At 41.7% G+C, this 21,871-nt stretch overlaps 1 protein-coding gene and 1 long non-coding RNA gene across 4 annotated transcripts in view; both read right to left on the bottom strand.

Moving 5' to 3' along the window:
- Positions 1-9,790, bottom strand: part of dot1l (DOT1-like histone H3K79 methyltransferase) — a 31,157-nt gene extending 21,367 nt beyond the window's left edge. For 2 of the 3 annotated variants that reach the window (XM_047158237.2, XM_047158236.2), the window contains exon 1: positions 9,474-9,790. In XM_047158237.2, coding sequence (XP_047014193.1) covers positions 9,474-9,554 — 81 coding nt within the window. In that variant the 5' untranslated portion in view covers positions 9,555-9,790. The remainder of the gene's footprint in view (positions 1-9,473) is intronic. The other variant, XM_017477608.3, reaches the window with a different exon arrangement.
- Positions 9,791-13,119: 3,329 nt separating this feature from the next.
- LOC124628603 (uncharacterized) lies at positions 13,120-14,403 on the bottom strand. The gene is made up of 2 exons (XR_006983192.1): positions 14,278-14,403; positions 13,120-14,164 (listed from the first exon to the last, which is right to left on the bottom strand). It is a non-coding gene; the product is annotated as an uncharacterized LOC124628603 (long non-coding RNA).
- Positions 14,404-21,871: the final 7,468 nt, after the last annotated feature.

The raw sequence follows: 21,871 nt of genomic DNA on the forward strand, positions 1-21,871 counted from the left end.
AAGGTGGCGTTCAGCCTGTTAACAGAGCTTTGTGAAATAAATATTTAAGAAAATGTTCTGTTGTTAAAACTGCTTCGTTAAAAAGATATTTGTATTCATGAATATCACCGACATATTCTTTGCTTTTTTATCATTACAATTTATTTATTTATTTTTAAAATAGCACAGTAAATAACGGTCTTGATATTGGGCTATAAAAAGCGTGCGGGGTTTGGAAGGGGCGGGTACTGAGTTAGGCAGTTCACTTGCAGACATTTGACAGCGTTAACAGAAACATTATTTCATTGGACAGAATTACTATATTAAACTCCGTGGTCAGAAAGCACAGGAACAAATCTTCAGATAATCAGGAGGATCGTGTCTGCGCTCACTACACAGGCTACTGACTAAATAATTCATCTCCTCTGAAATTAGATAATGATAATGAGTTTTTATTGGTCACATATTCATATGCACAGTGGAATTCTTTTCTTCAGAGTGCAGGGTCAGTCATGATACAGCGCCCCTGGAGCAGAGAGGGTTAAGGGCCTTGCTCAAGGGCCCAACAGCATTTATAGATCTATCTGATCACATGCTTGTGTGAAATATTGAGATATTTTCCCCCGCTCATAGTTTACATTAAAAACTATTTCATCATCTAGAATTGATTAAAAAGAAAACAGTACAGGGGGACATCACATTACCAGCTGTGCAGTTGGATATGGTGAGATACCTCCGCTAGATGGTGGACTTGCAGGTGAAACTCATGTTACAGGGTAGTATTTTTGTGTTTGGTCACAGAGTTGCTCTTGTCGAATTTGCCAATCGTGCTACTAAGGAAATGTGATCATAGATGGTCACTGAAGACTCATTCGAGACACAAAGATATCGGGTGTGAACGGATATCTTTTTGTGATCAATCAGCCAAGACGGATGTTAATACCGAGTCTGAACATGGCCTGTGCGTAGGAGGAGTGTGTGTGGTGTGTGTATGCGTGTGCAGGGGGGGGGGGCAGTGTTCCTGTCGGTTCCCACACAGCAACGCCTGCGCAGCAGCTAAAAATAACACTAGCCAGGGCACGCAAGGAGAGCTCACACACACACACACACACACGGAAAAGAAAAAAGAAGGCATGCCACTCGAGGCACAGCCCTTGGTCGTGAATGGTAGCGTAAACAGGTGACTCACTCACACCCCCTCAGATCTAGCACTTCCACAGTACCGCTCATAGTGACTCATGTTTATGACATAAGTTCATTTTCCTGCTGTAATGATGAATAATCTTAAGGTCCATCACCTTAAACATAGCTCACAATCTTTGTCATAGACTACAGCGGTTTCATCAGATGGAAACCACCGATAGATCTTCACTTCTGACTCTGTCAAGACATGATACGGTCGACAACAGTCACAGTGGCAGAATCATAACCATCCCCATCACACCCCTGAGAATAGAAGATAAGCAGGGTAATTCTGATAAACATCATGGTGAAACATCACACTCACACCTTCACCATCAATCACTATGATGGAAATGTCTCAGATGGCTTTCGCGCTTTGTATCTAAGCTTGCATCAGTAAAAAGCTAAGATGTTCCGATTCAGTCTACAATTCTTTGAAATTTGTGGAAAGTACTCAGTAACGAGAAAAAATGAGCCAGGGATGAGAATATTATGAACTTATCGACCCTCCCTCCCATTTCTCCTGGAATACATGGAAGAAAGGGGGAACAGTACAAGGAGGACTAGTCACTTGGGTCTTTGTGGAAAAATATTGCGTTCATGTATTAGCATTAGCAAGGTACTTCTTGAATTCACAAACGGATTGAACAGACAACAAAACAGAGGAGCACGCTGCAACCCAAAATACACATAACATGTTCTGGGTTAGAGTTGTGATCTCTGCGACTTTAACCGGGGCATGGTTGTGGTTGTTGGTGCCAGACGGGCTGGTTTGAGTATTTCAGAAACTGCTGCTCTTCCGTCTCTAGCGTTTACACAGAATGGTGCAAAAACAAACATCCTGTATGCGTAGGGTCTGCAGGCTGAAACACCTTGATGATGTCAGAGATCAGAGGAGAATGACCAGACAGACAGAGATCACATGTATAGCTGCTCCTTTAAGTTTTCCACCATGCTACATTTGTGTTTTATTAACTTCAAAGCTAAATGTCCATTGCACATGATGCAAATATCGTTCCAATCACCATCACTGCTTGAATTTAAATGAATTTAAATATGAATTTAAATAAATCCTTTCCCTATTCGAGGTGGCTATTCTCAAACATAGTCCTTTTAAAAAAAGTTATCCCCAGTTCAATATTTTGGCGAAATATGGGAGTTAATTTTGTCTATTTACAGCGGCATCCGATGACACACATTCCCACTTAAATGTGCTATTAAAAAAAACAAAACACCGTCCTCGTCAATAAACAGAGATTAAATGCAGCATGCACTGGAGAAGCAAGAGGGATGAAGGCGGTTTTTCATTTTGTCCAGACAGAACTATACGTAGGCAATACAATGCAAAAGGACACAGCTGCAAGTAGCAATTAACAAGTAGTAATTATGATGAAGGAACTAACGTTCCAAGGGACAACATTATGGAATGGAAAAGCTACAGAGCCATAGTAAAGAGCTTCATCATCCCCGTCAGTACATCTGGCAAGCTTGTTGTGAATAGATTATGAATGTGGAAGCGTCCATGGTTCACCCCATGCCCCACTCTGTAGCTTGAACATGACATAATTCCAACTACATTGTCAAACGCAGCGTTAGTACTTCCTGTTCATGTCAGATAAGCCCTTATCAGAACGTTACACCTTGACTTAAGTTCAGCTGGTCTAATGGTCCACTGCAAAATTGTCCATGCTCTCAGGGTGGGAGGGATGGCATAATCTTTCTCTCCTGTCAACCACTGAGACACTAGCCAATCACATGTTTCTGATTTCTTCTATGTGGAAGAGGGCAGATAGATTACTTTGAGACCCTGTTCACATCTGGGATTAAAATCTCATTAACGTTGGGCGAACTTCTCCGTAGTCAGATCATCGTATCGTCAACCTATGGGATCGCGTGTGCACACGGGGCCAGGGTAATAGTTATCATTTGCCAATTTATAATACATTATATATACAGTTTTTATAATATATTTTTATTATATTATAATAAAATACTTGGTCGTTGAGAGTAATGTCTCCTCCCTCCAGAAAACATTACCTTTACTTCGGAATCAATACGATTCATCACTATTTACTTCCGAAACCTCATCCCCAGACTCGTGGTTTTCACGCAGAGTACATTCTTCCAGAACATATCTGAGCAAGTATGTTTGTTTTCCTCGTCCGTTTCGATAGAATTCGCCTTCCAAAGGTTAGGCACAGTCACAAAAATACACCTCCCCCTTTAACGTATGGACGCACAAAACACATGGCGTTGGTTAGCCAGCTTCACACACAGACTTTTAAGTTGAAGTGTTGAAATTTCCCACTAAAGCATTAAAGATCGTTTTTCATTGGCCATACGATGCACCAGTCGTCCACAGAATCGGTTGCGATCGGCTCAGGCTTGTATGGAAAAGCCTTAAAAAAAAAAAAAAAAAAAAAAAGCCTAAAAAAAGGAAGGCTTTTCATTCCTCACGGAGGAAAAGGGGAAGGCACTTCATTTCAATGCGGATTCTCATGGGTCATTGAAGGCAATGGACAGGACAAGGACGCTCCTATTGGCTCAAATGAGGCGTCAATTGAAAGGTCAGAGTGCAGAGGCAATTTTTATATCAAGACATTAATCACATTACCAAAGTTATTACGGAGAACACATGAAAGATTTAGCAAATCTGCCGGTAATTTGAAATGATAGCAACAGTCTGTGGTTATTTATTGATGTAATAATGTGTTTTAGACTAAATATTTTACTTGATTGAATCTTTTAGACCTTTGCCAATGTAAAAAGACTGTTTCTGTCAGGATGTTATACATCAGTGGACTACTATGAGGCTTCATATGAGAGTTGCCTCAGTTTCTGAAGTATTTGTTTGTATGTTGGTGTTCTGACAGAGACATGAATTGTAGCTGCTGTGGTGATTGTATCTTGAAACAGTTTATATCACTCCATTCACAAGAATCTTAGCTTTCCAAAGATGTACCTACGTACACACAGCAGTTGTGTACATAGCATACTTAGCGTACTTAACCGTGCGACGGCCCGTTGGACTGTTAACAGTGGGAAAACGAGCCAAATATCGTCTTGACACTGTCAAAGGCATCAACTATCGGTGATATCTCTGACTATCATCGTCTATCAGCACAACGCTGTATCTCATACGAAAGTTTTAGATCTTCAAAAGAAATACATCAAACAAAAGCAACCAGAGTAAACACAATATTTTTTATTTTTATTGACCACCATCAACAATGTGCAAAACTATTTGCCCCCATAAAATAAAAATCTGGTTGTGCCACCTTTATCAGCAATAACTGCAAGCGAACGCTTCCGATAACTGGAGATCAGTCTTTCACTTACTTCTAGGATTTACTCCTACGTTTGGATCGTTGTCTTGCTGCATAATCTAGTTGAGTTTCAACTTACAGACTGAAGACCAAACATTCTCTTTTAGGATTTTCTGGTAGAGAGCAGAATTCATGTTTCCCTCAATTACTGCAAGTTGTCCAGGCCCAGAAGCAGCAAAGCATCCCCACACCATCACATTTCCACCACCATGCTTGACTGTAGGTATGATTTTCTTTTTGTAGAATTTTGTGTTTGGTTCATGCCAGATGTAACGGCACCCCTGGTTTCATACAGGCCCAGCTGGTATCAGATAACTTTTTTACTTCAATAAATAACATTATCGTTTAAAAACTGTAGTGTTTACACAGATTGCCCTTGTTTTATCTTAGATTTTGTTTTAATTTATGAAACAATTTAGTATGAGATATACACAAACAGGAGAAATCAGGATGGGGCAAATACACAGCACTGTAAGTGGACAGCAGAGACACATAGCTGTTCACACCCGGTATTATGAATGTCACTGTATATTATACACCTGGCACTACATACTAGATTTCATACATCATCTCTCTCTGCATTTATTTTCAGGCAGAAATGTCCTGGGAATCCTCGAATGTAACTATATGTAGGGCTGGGCGATGAAATGATCGATATTTATCGTGCTAAAAGAAAACAACAATCCACGATATTGGTGATAAACGTTTGAGTAATTATCGATATTCTACCTTTAGATCAGTGGAACCTTTCTTCAGAGTGATCATGCACCACCTCCTCATTTATTACATCTTATAAAAGGGAAACACATTTAGCTGTTCTTCCGCAAGCAAGCGATTGGTCGGAGCCTCCCTCAGGCTGCATATAAGCTTGTGTTGCCTGTTTTCCCTGCACATGAGTGAACATCATATGCAGCCCAAGTTTACATGGTTCCAAAGCACCTTTATACAATAACTTTTCTCCCTTCTAACTTTAGCTTTATTAACCGGACTTGAAGATTGTTTATTCAAATTGTGTGAACACTATTCAGATAGATCATGGATGACAAGGAAAGACAAGCAAAATTATAGTAATAGATAGTCATCACTTTCTCACTTTAAGGAAACATAAAAATGGTCCACTCAAGCTTTTCTACATTTTCTCTCCCCTGAACCTCAATACAGTATCAGTTCTCAGTCACAAGGCCTCCTTCGCCCCCACTCTTAGATTGTAATGTAAACAGATTTGAAAACATTCAAATACTAGACCGCTCTTAAGCTTTAAAATGATGATCTTATCTTTTAATTTTCATATCCAAGTGCACTTGATTGATGAACTCACTAAAATATTTTAAGCTTTTGGTACACAAAACTCCATTGCTTTGACTGCCTCTGGGCCCACGATGCAGTTTTGAGGAGACTATTCTGACTGTTCTGTATCTTTCTTTCTTTTCAAAGTACTATGGCTGAGAGCTCAGAAATTCAAAAAAAAAAAAAAAAAAAAAAAAAAGCGCAATGTACAAATGTGAAGGTATATCGTGATAAATATTGGTATCGAATGATACAAAGACAAATATTGTGTTAAATGGCCAATAAAGATTAGTCAGCCTGTTCCAGAAGCAGCCACGCAAGCCCAAGCCATGACACTACCTCCACCGTGCTTGACAATAAGCTTGTATGTTTTGGATCATAAGTAGATCCTTTCTTTCTCCACACTTGAGCCTTTCCATCACTTTGGTAGAAGTTCATCTTCGTTTCAGAACTTTTGTGGCTCGTCTCTGTATTTCTTTGCGAATTCCAATCGGTTCTTGAATTGGCTATGCTCAATGCTTTTCTTCCGTAGACAGCTCGCTGGTCTTTATCTTGGTTTATCCTTTTTAACAAATACAGTCTTCACAGGTGAAACCCAGGGCTCAAAGCAAGAGTAGAGATTCAGTACTATCAATCTAACAGGGTACACATGGGCAACAAGAAACCCCCATCAGTCACATGTTCCAGTGTTTTCAGATCACTTGAAGGATGCCATTTTCAAAGTCATTTAACACATATAAATGTAAATATTGGGAAATGAACGCTGATCCATCATCTCATTCATCTTTTGATCATAAACCCAAATGTCTTCAGTGCACAGCAAAAACAAAAAGAACTGGCCTTGCCATTCCAATACTTTCAGAGGGAACTGTACAAATGAATGTGATAAGACAATGAAAAGCAGCAGCTATTGTCTCTGCTGTTATAGCAACGTCTTTATCCAACGTCTATAACGCGAAGAGCGCTACCATTCAGTATGATACCCAGTCTCTAAATGACCATGTACCTTCGGTTTTAAGTCTATGAATGAACTGATCGGTTGGTCCTTCGTTGCTGTCTGAGGTGCACAGGGTGCTTTTGCATTCACGCTGCAAATTCGATGTGGCCATATGCATCCCAGATCACCTGCGAATATGATTCGAGTGATCAGATCACAACGTGTCACTAAGACACAGCATAAGACTTGTCCATACCTGCGCTGTCCACTTATAACTGACAACTAAGTAAGGATGCTGTTCATAGACTTCAGTTCAGCGTTCAACACAATCATCCCACAACAACAGATAAAGCCGAGCCTGCTGGGTTTAAACACCTCCCTCTGCAACTGGATCCTCGACTTCCTGAACAGGAGACTCCAGTCAGTCAGGATCAGCAACTCCACCTCCAGCACCTCCACACTGAACACCGACGTGCCCCAGGGCTGTGTGCTCAGTCCACTGCTGTTTACCCTGCTGACTCTTGACTGTGCTGCTAAGTTCAGATCTAATCACATCTTTTGCAGATGACACTACAGTCATGGGCTTTATCAGCAACAGTGAGGAGTCAGCGTACAGGGAGGAGGTGAACAGAGACAACAATCTCTCTCTTAATGTCGATAAGATTAAAGAGGTGACAGTCAACTTGAGGAGGACCAGAGTAGACCACTCACCACTGCACATCAACAGAACAACTGGGGTGAAACTCAAAAGCGCCAAGTTTCTTGGTGTGCATATGATGGAGGACATCTCCTGAACTTGCCACACCACCTGTCTATACAAGAAGACCCTCCACTTCCTGCGGAGGCTGAGGAGAGCAGAACTTCTCCAACCCATCCTCACTTCCTTCCACAGAGTGACGATAGAGAGCGTCCTGACCAGCTGTCTCACCGTGCGTTACAGAAACTGCACAGCCTCCGACCGCAAGACCCTACAGCAAAATGTGAAACAGCTCAAATATCATCGGGTTCTCTCTACACACCACTGACACCTCCTTCAGCAACCACTGCATGTGCAAAGCCACCAATATTGCGGATGACCCCTCTCATGGACTCTTCACCCTCCTGCCATCTGACAGAAGGCACAGGAGCATCTTCCCTGAGGCAGTCGGATTACTCAACACCCTGCTGTCTCCCAACACTCACCTGGGTTAGTCAAATACCTAACCCAGAAAGACTCGGGACCACTGCACTTTACATAGCCAAATCAGTCACTTTATGTTATGGGACTCGTTTCTGCTGCTATATTTGTAAGCTATTGAGTAATACAGCAGCACAACCCATGTTCTGTATATTTATTGTTTGTTCTGTGTATTGAAAGTCTTCTCACTCGTCTCACGTTGCCTATGCATTTACACTTGTACGGTTGTGTTGCACCATCGTCCTGAAGAACCGACCTTTCCTACCAACGTATACAAGCTATATTGAGAAATGACAATAAAAAAAAACCTTGACTTGACATATAATCGGCTTACGCGGGACACGTGCGAATGCGAGGTGTGAATAGGGTCGGAGTGCACGATGCAGAATGAGCAGTTCGAGGAGATGTGGTTGGCACGGAGGAAACGCGTCAGCCTGATGGTGAGGAGTTGGCTAGTGGGTGGGAACTGGCTGAAGAAAAAAAAAAAGTTTGAGAACTTGCTCTAAAAGACAAGACTGTTAAGATTGTGAAGGGCAACAGAGCAGCACTTCACAACTAACTGACCGGAAGTGATGACATAAACCTGGTCTAACCTTAAGCAAACAAAATCGTCCCATTGTTGGACACGGGAACAATATGAAGCTCTTCTGTCCTCCCTCATTGCACTTGCTGACGGCGCTGTTTGCTTGGTAGATTGTTTCCCTCCTAAATGCAGTTTACTCTGAACATTTCAAACATGAGATTAACATTCCTGCTGGGGTTATCTCCACCCTCCATGACTACAGACAAAACACCACAATCAGCTAACGTTAGCTCAGGTGCTAGCGCTGCTAACCAAACAGCTTGTACTGAAGGAATAACCTGCTAGCTAGGTTAGCTTTGACTAATGTTAACCAGCACTGATTTTCAATCCAGTCTTACAGCCGATGACTGACGACAGCTCATTTACACGTGGGGAAATATACACAACATAACTGACACAAATACTGCCATTCAACCCTTACAGTTAATGTAGTCTTCGCTAGGCAGTTCTCTTTATCCCACACAACCGCGACAATACAGAATACACCTAGCTAAACTACCATGATATAATTAAATAAATCTAATAAAACACACCTCGAGCTAGTTTACACGACAGTTCGTGGCTAATTTTAGAAGAAAAGAAAAAAAATGAAAATTACAACTAGCAAACTGCTAACCGCTATGTCATGTCAAAAAGTATGCTCCATGAGAACTTCCTCATTATCACGCTGTAGTGGAGACATTGGACATTTTTTTTGCCGGACATTTGGGGAGAGAAAAAAAAACCCAGAGTTGGTGTGTAAATAAATAAATAAATACATATATACATACATACATAAATAATCCCTGAGCTCGCTTGCTAACGAACCACAACGGGAAGACTCACAGCTGAGCGACGTGACCACGCTAGAGCTCGTTGCTAGTAAGCTAATAACACGACTGGCTCTAAAGCTATTCATTAGCTACAATTACTGCCACATTAAATTGAGATTAAATTTTTACGTCGACATTAAACACAAACAAACAAACAAATAAATAAATATAAAAAACAGACAATACTTACATATACTGGTAATGGCCACGGATATCCCGCAGCTTCGGCTCCGACCGGCGACTTGAGCTTCAGTTCTAGCTTCTCTCCCATTATACTTTCTGTCTTGTTTGCTTGCTGTAAAAGATAACTAGACTTGGAACATTCTGATAGAAAATATCAAAACTTAGCGAAAGTTGAAAGGTCCAAACAAAAAGCGCGCTATTTTCAGATTTAAGTTAAATATTTCAGCTATTTTTGTCTAAAAACTGCTCAAGCTGAGCGGCTACTCCATCTCGGCGCTACCGCCGCCATCTTGCCCGGCGTCGGGAGGAAAAAAAAAAAAAAAAGAAAAGAAAAACCTGCTCGTCTGGATTTGAATCGGCTGCGGCCACAAAACCGAAAGGGAGACTCCGAGTCAAAGTTCTAAACTGCTTTTTAAAAGAATTACCAACACCGCATTTCCAATAATAATAATAATAATATTTTTATTGTTGTTTGGACAGAAAGCATATGTCTATGCATCTCTGATCACATACTGTATTGGCAAATAATGTGTGTCCTCATTCTTATTTGACTAATATAAGTTGTATTTAACCTCTACTAAATACCAGGGCCTGTGAAATCACGTGTGCGCATGCGCAGGTATGCCGAGCCCTTATGTCACAAAGTACGGTAGTAGGGTATTTTGCCGCTTTTCCACCCATGAACTTTCTCCAGGAACTAGGGACTTTTTGGGTACTCTGTGTGTTTCCACTACAGGAACCAGTGTCTAAATTAAGTTCTGGGTGAAATATTTATCTCTCACAAAGTCCCTACTCAGGAGGTGGTACTTTTTCAAAAGCCAGGAACTTTTGGGGGTGGGACTTGGGCACTGAACATGCTGATTGGTGGAGTGCATGCAGCATTTTTAAAAGTTTGTTGCAGGGTGTACAGTAATATTTGTTTATTGCGATTCGAATCAACACAACAGAGTTTGTTAAAAAATGCGACGGATGACGAGGTTCAGGCCTTAATAAGTATTTATGCCGAGGATGAAATACAACGGGAACTGGAAATGGCGACGCACAGTGAAAAATATACTTAAAAATACCAAGTGGGTTAAGCGAGCTGGGCGTTGTTCACAGAGGAAAACAGTGCAGAGAGAAGCTTGTGTGATTTTTTTTATTTATTTGTGTGATGGCCTGTGAAAACCCTTCAAATGATCAGATTTTTTTTTCAATTTGTATAGTTCTTAACTGAAATGTTCCTCTTTAGTATGTAGCTCAGCTAGAAGTGAAGTTCTGGCATCTAGCAAAGTTCCCTTGAAAGTGAAAACCGAGAATTTTCATTCCAACTCCACTGAAAGGTGCACACCTACTTCTACACTTAATCTAATCTACATATGGAAAAATATTAGTGTCAAATTTTAAAGAATTATACATTTAAAATAGGAAATGATGATTATCACGTTGATTAAGAGCATCAGCCACAGCAATCGAAGAAGGAAGAAGGTGATTTTTAATACACCAGTCTGGGAAGGGTTACAAAGGTTGTGGGACTCCAAAGAACCACAGTAGTGACTTTTCCCAGAAGTGGGCAACCTTCCAAAATTCCTCCAAGAGCACAGCAACTACTCATCCAGCACGTCACAAAAGCCAATGACAACATCAAAAACCTACAGGCCTCTCTTGAATCAATAAAGGTTCATGGCTCCATTATCAGAAAGACACTGGCAAAAATGGCATCCATGGAAGAGTGGCGAGGTGAAAACAGCTGCTATCCCAGAAGAACATTAAGGATCATCTGAATTTTGTCAAAACACACCATGATGATCCTCAAACCTTTTGGGAGAACGTTCTGTGGATTGGTGAGTCGAAAGTGGAACTGAAAAGTGAACTGTTTGTAAGACAGCGGTCCCATGACATCTGGCATAAACCTAACACAGAATTCCACAAAAAGAACAGGCAGTGTGTTTGTGTGGAGTTGCTGTGCTGCTTCAGGCCCTGGACAACTTGCAGTAATTGAAGGAAACATGAATTATGGTAAATTGTAAATGGCACACTTATATAGCACTTTTATCCAAAGCGCTTTACACTGTGTCTCATTCACCCATTCACACACACACACCAATGGTAGCAGAGCTGCCATGCAAGGTGCTAACTTGCCATCGGGAGCAGCTTGGGGTTCAGTGTCTTGCCCAAGGACACTTCGGTATGTGGAGTCATGTGGGCCGGGAATCGAACCGCCAACCCTACGATTAGTGGTCAACCCGCTCCCCCACCTGAGCCACAGCCGCCCCTAATTATGGTCTCTACCAGAAAATCCTACAGGAGAATGTCCGGTCTTCAGTCCGTAAGTTGAAACTCTAGCGCAACTGGATTCTTCAGCAAGACAACGATCCAAAGCGTAGGTCCTAGTCCTAGAAGTAAGTGAAAGACTGATCTCCAGTTATCAGAAGAGTTTAGTTGCAGTTATTGCTGCTAAAGGTGGCACAACCAGATTTTAAGTTTAAGGGGCAATTAGTTTTTCACATGTGTGATAGGTGTTGAATAACTTTTTTTGCCTCAATAAAAAAATAAACTGTATTGGGTCGTTTACTCAGGTTGCCTTTGTTTTATGTTGTATTTTGTTTGAAGATCTAAAACTATTTATTATGAGATATACACAAAAACACACACACATATACATTATATACATTTATATATATATATATATATATATTAATGCACAATGTAGAATGAGCGAGAAATTGGTCGTTAGATGTAGAATTCCACCCGCTCTAAATCAAGAGCCTGTGAAATATTTTAAGATTAATGAACACAGCCAATCAATTTTACTATACCAAAGACAGCTAAAATTACCTTATTTTGTCCCTGACTTTTGAATTCAAATCTTGGTCATCTGCCCCTTTGTTTAAGGTTCAGTCTCTGCTCATAAGTATAAGCATTGAGAGACTTTTTTTAAAAATCAGGTCAACATTAGCAGTGCCTGCCATTTCATGCCAAAAATCAGCTTTCTGCTGCTAGCAGAAGTGACAGCTAGGTAGATAGACTTATAAACAACAAATTTCAGAAATTAATGCAAATAATCAAACAGAACAGTTTATTTACAATATTTACACCACATATTACCTGTACAGATGATTCCAAGTGATTCCAACTAGCACAGATATGTTTAAGTTTGAGATGTCAGTCATGTCCATTACCATTTCATTGATTGGCAGTTGGTTACGGTGTTCTGCCCCTTTGAGAGGTCCACCAATCATCATAAAGAGAAACATCCAGGTGGAACAAACGAAGAGCGCACTGTCCAATAAATATATTTTTTTCTGTACAAAATACACCAATCCAAATGATGTGTTAAAAGCCAGTTGTCCAAAGAGCATTATTCCTCCATGTCATTAAAACTGTGTACTTGCCATAAACACCCAGAAATGCACTAGTTTCAATGGGTGTCTGATAGCTCTGTCTCGGATTATCCTCATCTGTGTCTATTTATTTGTGTCTCTTTGTGCTTTCAGTGACTCCTGTAGCCAGCGAGAGAGAGAGAGAGAGAGAGATACACTGATAGAGATACAGACATGCATGCACGCAAAAGCAACAAGACTGGGACAGACCTGTTTTTCTGGTGTTGTCCTGTTTTTGTTGAGTTTTTGAAAGTGCGCTGAAAAGCGTGGACCAAATAAACATGAGCCTGGAGCTCAGCTAAAATTCCATCCTGCCTCCCGAGTCTTCCTCCACACTCTCACACACCAGGGTACTACAGTGGTCCTGAAACTCATGATCAGGGAAGGCTCAGGTGCTGCCATGGAACCCTCCTCCACAAAACCCAACGTCAAGCACTTCTTGCCCTGCACAACAAACAGCAGCTGTGCTTTGAAGCCCTCATGCAGGATCAGGCTGAGAGCCAGTGGGCACTCCAGAAACTGCTGCAGCCCAGCACATTTCCAGCTGTGTCCCCTGCCCATGTGGCACATGTGATGCTCACCAAAATGGCCTCCGGATTATTTGGAGGCCTTCCTGGAGCACTTTGAGCATGTGACCTCTGTGTGGTAATGGCTGGAGGAGGAATGGGCTTTGCGACTCCTCCCCTTGCTATCGGGGAGATAACCTCAGCTTCCATCAATGACACAGCTGGAGTATTTCAGTATCAAGAGTTGGCCGGACACCTGAGGAGCAGCACAGACACTTCCGGTCGCTACAGCCCCACATGGTCAGCCGCCCCTTCATGTACACCCAGCAGCTGAGGGACTTCTAATCGCAGGGTTGGCGGTTCAATTGTGCCTCCACATGCTGACGTGTCCTTGGACAAAACACTGAACCCCATGTTGCTCCCAATGGCAGGCTAGCTCCTTGGTGTGTGTGTGTGTGTGTGTGTGTGCGTGTGTGTATCTGAATGGGTGAATGAGAAACAGTGTAAAGTTTTTTGTCGAACCGCTAAGGTTAAAAGGTTCTATATAAGTGTAGACCATTTATCATTTACTTCTGTCGCTGGTGGTTGATGGAAGTGGAGTGAGATGTGGAACAGATCAAAGAGCTGGTGGTACTGGAGCAATTCATCGCTTGACTCCCGATAGGAACGGGAGCGTGGATCCAGGGCCAACGGCCCACATCCCTGGATGAAGCCGTGCAGCTGCCGGAGGATCACTTGGTGGCGGCTCCTAGTCCAGGCATTCCTTGGCTTTCTCACTCTCTCTTCCCTCCCCATTATCCCCCGGTTCCAGCTCCCAAGAACCGAGGTGCCTTCATATATGCCATACAAACATAAGCCAAACAAACATATACAAATTTATCTATTTTTTGGGCACGGTTCCTTCAAAAATAAAACTACTCCACTGCGTCTTCAGAATACTTACGAAGCTGAGACATTCTTCTTCTTTACTACAGCTGCTCCAGCGTGGAGAACATGGTGGACTGTGTGCAGCTCACTCAGGGGAGGAACTATGCTAATAGGGCAGTCCGTCACCAGGCGTGGGCTGGGCCTGTTGCAGTGTGACATCACACTGGATAGAAAACGCGAACAACTCATTTTGAGACAATATGATTCATGATTTTATTCAAGCATGTATATATGATGATATGTATATATCAGACATGTTCACAAGTCCCTGAGGTCCAAGTCCATGTTCTATTTTTAGCAACAGTTCTTTCAGCTAGTTGTTGTAATTAACAGTGTATGAGGCCAAATCAATTTTGAAATATTAAAACTTATTACTTCTACAGAATGTCTTGTTAATTTATTCAAAATGGTCTAATAAAGCACACAAGGTTTTATGTAAATCATTAATTCAAAATTAAATCATTAATCAAAAAACTGTTACTTTTAAACTATTGCATTTGATCCAAAAGTTCTCCCTATAATTACAAAAAACATATTCATAGAAAATTCAGGAAAGCTATTACTTTTTTTTTTTTGTCATTTTGTGCAAAATGCCAATGTGCTGTGTATTTTGAGCTCTTTGAGTTGCCATAGTTCACGAGACATCAGTATTACCTCAAGAAATCTGGAAATATAAAGAATTCACAACAACATTAAAGTCCATAAATAAAGTTCTGTGTAATAAAGTGGAACGACATGGGGAAAAACTATTGAACATGCTAACTGAAATATATTTAATACTTAGTGGAGAAGCCTTTGTTTATAATGACAGCTTCAAGACGCTTCCTGTATGAAGAAATTAATGGGCCGCAGTATTCAACTGTGATTTTGTCCTATTCTTCTAAACATATTGTCTTTAAACCTTGTTCAGTTGGATTTGAGTCAGGTGATTGACTGGGCCGTTCTAACACCTTGATTTTTTTTCTCAGAAACCAATTGAGAGTTTCCTTTGCTGTATGCTTTGGATCATTGTCCTGCTGGAAGCTCCACCCACGTCTCATCTTCATCATCCTGGTGGATGGCAGCAGATTCTTCTCAAGAATCTTCCGGTAAAGGGCTCCATTCATCGTTCCTTCAATTATATGAAGTCTGCCAGTACCATGTGATGAAAAACAGCCCACACCATGATGCTTCACCTCCACACTTCACTGTTGGTGTAGTGTTTTTAGAGTGATGTGCAGTGACACTTCTTCTCCAAACATGGTGTGTAGTATGACAGACAAATACTTCAATTTTGCTCTCGTCTGACCAGACTACACTCTCCCAGTATTTCACAGGCTTGTCCAAATGAGTTGTAGTAAACTTTAAATGAGCTTCAACATGCCTTTTCTTTAGTAATGGAGTCTTGCGGGTGAGCGTGAGCAGTGGAGTGCATTGCCTATTGTTTTCTCTGTGACGATGGTACCTGCTACCTCCAAGTGTTTCTGGAGCTCTTTCCGAGTGGTCCTTGGCTCTTGAGCTACTCTTCTGACTATTCTTCTGACTCCCTGGTCAGAAATCTTGCCAGGAGCTCATGTGCGTGGCCGGTTGATGACGGAGTGATGTTGCTTCCACTTGTGGATAACGGCTCCAGTGGTGCTTACTGGAAGATTCAGAAATTCTGAAATACGTCTGTATCTGATTCCATTAATAAGTTTTGCAACAATAAGTTTGTGAAGGTCTTGGGAGAGCTCTTTGCTTTTACCCATCATGAGATGTTTCTTGTGTGACACTTTGATAATGAAAAGCCTTTTTATAGACCATCGATTTACTAACCCAGCTGATATTAATTTGCACAGATAGGGGGTATAATTACTTACAGATTTCAGCTGGTTCCTTGCCTTACCTTGCCTTGGAGAACTGCTTTTTCTTAGCGTGTTCAATGCTTTTTTCCCTTGTCATTCCACTTTATTACACATAACTTTATTTATGGACTTTAATGTTGTGAATTCTTTATATTTCCGGATTTCTTGAGTTAATTCTGATGTCTGGTGAAAATTTCATGTGAATAACCTCATTGGAAATATATTTACTGAAAAAAATGTTGATGCATTCAATACTTATATATATATATATATATATATATTATAATGTAACTCGAAATATACAATTTGAAGCCCTTCTCATTCATCCCACAATACAATTAATGTCATTCACTGTAATCTGGGGAATCTCTTCTAAACAGCGAGTGTAATATATCATACTCTCCTATGCCATCTTCACACAGTTATCGCCAACAGTGAAAGCGGCTTCCGGTGCAGCATCTCATGTAACTAAGCTGGCTGAGGCAAAATGCGGAAGCAATCGTGCATAGAGTGTATTAAACTTGGTAAACTTGGATATTATATTCATATGATAGCTAAGGGAAGCTAGGGGAAAACATGAAGTGGACCTGGAAACATTTGTACTTCTTGAAAATGGACAGCAAGCAATCTCCTGACAGCTGTGTAACACTGCAGCGTCCGTTTGAATTAACTGACTGCTTTTCAAATTAAATGCCACGAAGACTTGGCTATATTGTTATTGTTTGTTGTTCATTTATATAACAGCACTTTTCCGATGGGTGATGAACACGCACCTTCAGACGTGTCACGCATGCATATAATAATGTTGGCATGGTGTATTTAGAGATGAATTGTTGTGATATTTGCTGCTGCAGCAAATACTGATAGGGAGTGAATAGAAAATGTGGTGTTTGTTGTTGTCATGTGGGGAAGTAAAGAGAGAATGTAATCGGGAATGCCAGACCAAAATGACTTGTGTTTTTCATGAGTCTCTATCTTCAAGTCCAACTCAAGTCTCAAGTCAGTTGTTCACGAGTCCTCTGTACAGCACATTATCCTTCTTTGCCTTTGACTGTGAGTGATGTCACTTCCAAATACATACACGCCCCTAGTATACTCCTACCCCCAACAGTGATTGGCAGGTTTCTGTGCACGTCATTGGAAATGAAACCGATGAATTTGAATTTTCGGTTTGCATTTTCATTTGCATTATGTCACAATTTATGCATCCACAATCAGGGAAAAACAATCGCAAAGTCAGTTTGCAATTGCTTTTGAAAATTGTCCGCAAAATACTTCCATGGACCGTGAGGTAATTCAAAGACTCGTGGCTAAGAGACTGCTGCATTGTGCTGTGAAGGGAGCTCCGAATGCCATGATAGGAGCAGCAGAATGAATTCAGAATTTACTTTTTTTTTTTTTTTTTTAAATCTGTTCCTATACTTTTGCTCACCAAAATATTATTTGGGCAAAGGTGCCACCCACATGTGCTAAGTTCTAAGTGCTATGTTCTTTAACACATCTACATATCAGAAAATGAAAGCTTAAATTCTGATCTATTGTCTCATATTCATCTTTTGATCTCAAACCCAAATTTGGCGTTTTGAAAATTGTCCTCAAAATACTTCCGTAACGAGCCGCAGGTAATGAGGAAAATTGAAATTTATACTTCCATGTGATTGTAAATGTAGCGAATGTGGCAGCATGTGAGTAATGCCTAATTAATTATAATTAAAGTGTACCTCGACGCTGCTGCATTTCTGACAATGACATTCAATTTGTTTTTATCCGAAACCATTCAACAACAGTAGCACAGTTTAGCACGTCTTCATGTGCTTACTTAAATATTAGTAGCCAGGGAGTATTAGTTATTGCTTTTAAGTTTAATGGAAAAGTTTTTGAAATGAAATCCAAATTCAACTCTTTAATGTGTAAAGCATTTATATGTTGGATTTCATGATGGCTAGCACTTTCCTCCATATAATACAAAGTTTACAACATTAACAAAATTGAACATGAATTCAACATGATTACCTTCTTGATTCTCGCTGTTTTGTTTGGTAAAATAAAAAGAAATAATATTTAGTAATATTATCATCTCCCAGGTCTTCAAAGAACTTAAAGTGTTTCATGCATCCTACTCCTTCCCCAAAAGCAATGTCCAGGAACTGCTCAAGTGCCTAGACGTCAATGAGATTGAGACTATTATCCCCTATCTTTCTCAACTCCTAAAATATACGCCACATTACCCGTCTCCAAATCTACAGTTGAATTTTCAAAAATCTTCAAACTTTTGCTCATTTTCAAAGTTAAAACTTGTGAAATCCAGACTTTGAAGTCTATGTAATGAAGAGAGGCTCTCTGACCCACTGCTACTCTCAATCGAGCGTGACATTTCAATTACATTTACATTTATTCACTTAGCAGACGCTTTTATCCAAAGCGACTTACAAATGAGAAAAATACAAGCAAAGCGATATATCAAGCAGAGAACAATACAAGTAGTGCTACCATACAAGATCCATTAATTGAATTCCAGAAGAAGCAAAGTGCAGAGTAAAGGTGTAAGTTCAAATTTTTTTTAATTAAATTTTTTTTATTATGAGTTGGTTAGGTGTTCATTGAAGAGGTGGGTCTTTAGCTATTTTTTGAAGATGGTGAGAGATTCTGGGGTCCGGATTGAGGTTGGAAGTTCATTCCACCACTGAGGAACAGTTAGCGTGAAGGTTCTGGAGAGGGACCTTGCGCCACGCTGAGTTGGAACTGCTAAACGTCGGTCGCTAATCGATCGCAGATTACGAGAGGGAACGTAGGCCTTCAGGAGAGAGTTGAGGTAGGAGGGTGCTGTTCCTGACAAGGTCTTGTAGGTGAGCGTCAAGGCCTTGAACTTGATGCGGGCAGCTACAGGAAGCCATTGGAGGGAGATGAAGAGGGGTGTGACATGGGTTCTCTTGGGCTGGTTGAAGACGAGGCACGCTGCAGCATTTTGAGTCATCTCAAGGGGTTTGATGGAGCTGGCTGGGAGGCCTGAAAGCAGTGAGTTGCAGTAGTCCAGTTTAGAGATAACAAGAGCCTGGACTAGAATCTGTGTAGCCTGTTTGGTGATGTAGGGTCGGATTTTCTTGATGTTCTAAAGGATGAACCTACAGGACCTTGCAGTTGCTGAGATATGGTCTGTAAAGGTCAAGCCGTCATCAAGAATCACCCCCAGGCCGTCCTGGTTGGCATGAGTGTGAGTGAGCCGAGCTGTACAGTGAGGTTGCGGTTGATTGAGGGACAGGCTGGGATCACAAGAAGCTCAGATTTTGCCAGGTTAAGATGGTTTTCCTTCATCCAGACCGAGATGTCCGAAAGGCAAGCAGAGATGTGTGCAGAGACGGATGGATCGTCAGGCTGGAAGGACAAATGGCGCTGGGTATCATCAGCATAGCAATGATATGAGAAGCCATGAGACTCAATATAGAGATGTAGTGTCGATAGAAAAGAGCAGTGGACCCAGAACTGACCCCTGTGGAACACCAGTTGTGAGTAGCTGAGTTTCAGAAATACCTCCACTCCATGATACCTTGAAGGATCTGTCAGAGAGATAGGATTCCACCCAGCGCAGAACCGGTCCAGTGATGCCCAGGCTGGAGAGGGTTGACAGGAGGATCTGGTGGTTCACAGTGTCGAAAGCAGCAGAGAGGTCAAGTAGGATGAGGACAGATGATCTAGAGGTTGCTCTCGCTAGTCGTAAGTCTTCAGTGACAGAAAGCAGAGCAGTCTCCGTGGAGTGTTTGCTCTTGAAGCCAGACTGCTTGGTGTCCAGGAGGTTGTTCTGTGTGAGAAAATTGGAGAGTTGATTAAAAACGGCTCTTTCAAGAGTTTTGGAAAGAAAAGGGAGGAGGGAAACAGGTCTGTAGTTGTCAACTATAGCAGGGTTGAGTGATGGTTTTTTAAGCAGTGGGGTAACCTGGGCCTGCTTAAATGAGATAGGGTGTGTGCCAGTTGACAGCGATGTGTTAAAGATGCGTGTGAGTGCAGGTAATAGTGTGGGAGAGATGGACTGAAGAAGGTGAGAAGGGATAGGGTCAAAAGGACAGGTTGTGGGACGGATAGAGAGGAGGAGTTTAGAGACATCAGTCTCTGAGAGGGGAAAGAAGGAAGTCAGTTGGGAGTTACACAGAGGAGGAGTCCGTCTATGCATGTCTGGGGTTGAGAACTGGTTCCTGATTGATGTAACCTTGTTGGAAAAGAAATTGGCAAAGTCATCTGCAGTGAGAGAGGTAGGGGAAGGGGGAGGAGGGGGACAGAGTAGAGAGGAAAAGGTTTTGAAAAGAATGCGGGTGTTGGGAGAACTACCAATCTTCTCTTGGTAGAATGTGGCTTTAGCAATGGAGATGATATTGGAAAAAGAAGAGAGAAGTGTCTGGTAATTGGTTAGGTCAATTGGGTTGTTTGATTTGCGCCATTTCCTTTCAGATGCTCTTAGTTTGGCCCAGTTGTTACGCAGAGCTTCTGAGAGCCAAGGACTAGAGGGTGATGTGCGAGCAGGTCTGGAGGTTAGGGGGCATATGCTGTCAAGAGAAGATGTTAGAGTGGAACATAGCATGTCGGTTGCGGTGTTTAAGTCAAGTGAGGAAAGGTGGCTGTCGGAGGGAAGTAAGGTTGAGACAACAGAGGAGAAATGTGAGGGGGAAAGGGAGCGATGATTGTGACGAAAAGAGATAGAGGGAGGAGACAGTGATGGTGGTGAGGGGAGAGAAATAGAGAACTAGATAAAGAAATGGTCAGAGGTGTGGAGAGGAGTAATGAGAATATTATGTGTGGTGCAATTACGTATGAGGAAGAGGTCAAGCTGTGTGCCAGCTTTGTGGGTTGCTGGTGTGGTGAACTGCTTGAGGTCGAATGTGGGAAGGAGAGCAAGAAAGTCAGCTGCATGTGGCTTGTCTAGATGAATGTTGAAATCACCAAGGACCAGAAGAGGAGCTCCATCATCTGGGAGGGTGGATAGTAGCATGTCAAATCCATCGATGAACTTCCCCAGTTGACCTGGAGGACAGTAAACAACAAGAAAGTGCATTTTGGCAGGGTTAGTGACTGTAACAGCATGAAATTCAAAGGAAGTGTATGAGCAAGAGGGAGAAAGACAGGTAAATTTCCATGTTTTGGAGAGAAGCAAACCTGTACCACCCCCTCGTCTGTTGGGGCGTGAGGTATGGGAGAAGTTGAAGGCCAGGGCAGCGGGTGTGGCAGTGTTCTCAGCATGGATCCAGGTCTCAGTCAGAGCCAGCACGCTGAGATTGGAGTGGGTTGCAAATGCAGAAATGAAATCTGCCTTGTTGACAGCAGATTGGCAGTTCCAAAGTCCGACTGAGAATGAGATAGAACCTGCAGAGGCTGCATTCAGAGAGCGTAGATTGTCCAAGTTGCGTACGTTTCTGGGAGAATGCCACGGTCTGCGCATGTGGCAAATAACAGGGATATACTGATGACACATGTTAGTGTGTGTAAACAGGTAACAGCAAGAGGAATAAAGTGAAAAAAATATATACTTAGCAGCACGTGTGGTGTCTTGTCGGTGTCCTTGCTCGGTGTCCTTGCTCGGTGGACTCACGCAGGTAGACTCGCAGGTCTTTACACGACAAGGGCTGACATTTCCGCTGATGCTTCCACCTCAGCGTTTCTTAATTAATAAATACTGATGTGTTTCAGCTGAGCACGCCTCTTTAATTAGCAAAACAAAGAGTGAACGAGAACCGAAACTGAAACTGAATACCAGAATTTGCTTTAATCTAGCAACAAGTATACAACTCGTAGCAACAACGA

The sequence above is a fragment of the Ictalurus punctatus genome, chromosome 10, assembly GCF_001660625.3.
Source record: "Ictalurus punctatus breed USDA103 chromosome 10, Coco_2.0, whole genome shotgun sequence".
Classification (NCBI taxonomy): domain Eukaryota; kingdom Metazoa; phylum Chordata; class Actinopteri; order Siluriformes; family Ictaluridae; genus Ictalurus; species Ictalurus punctatus.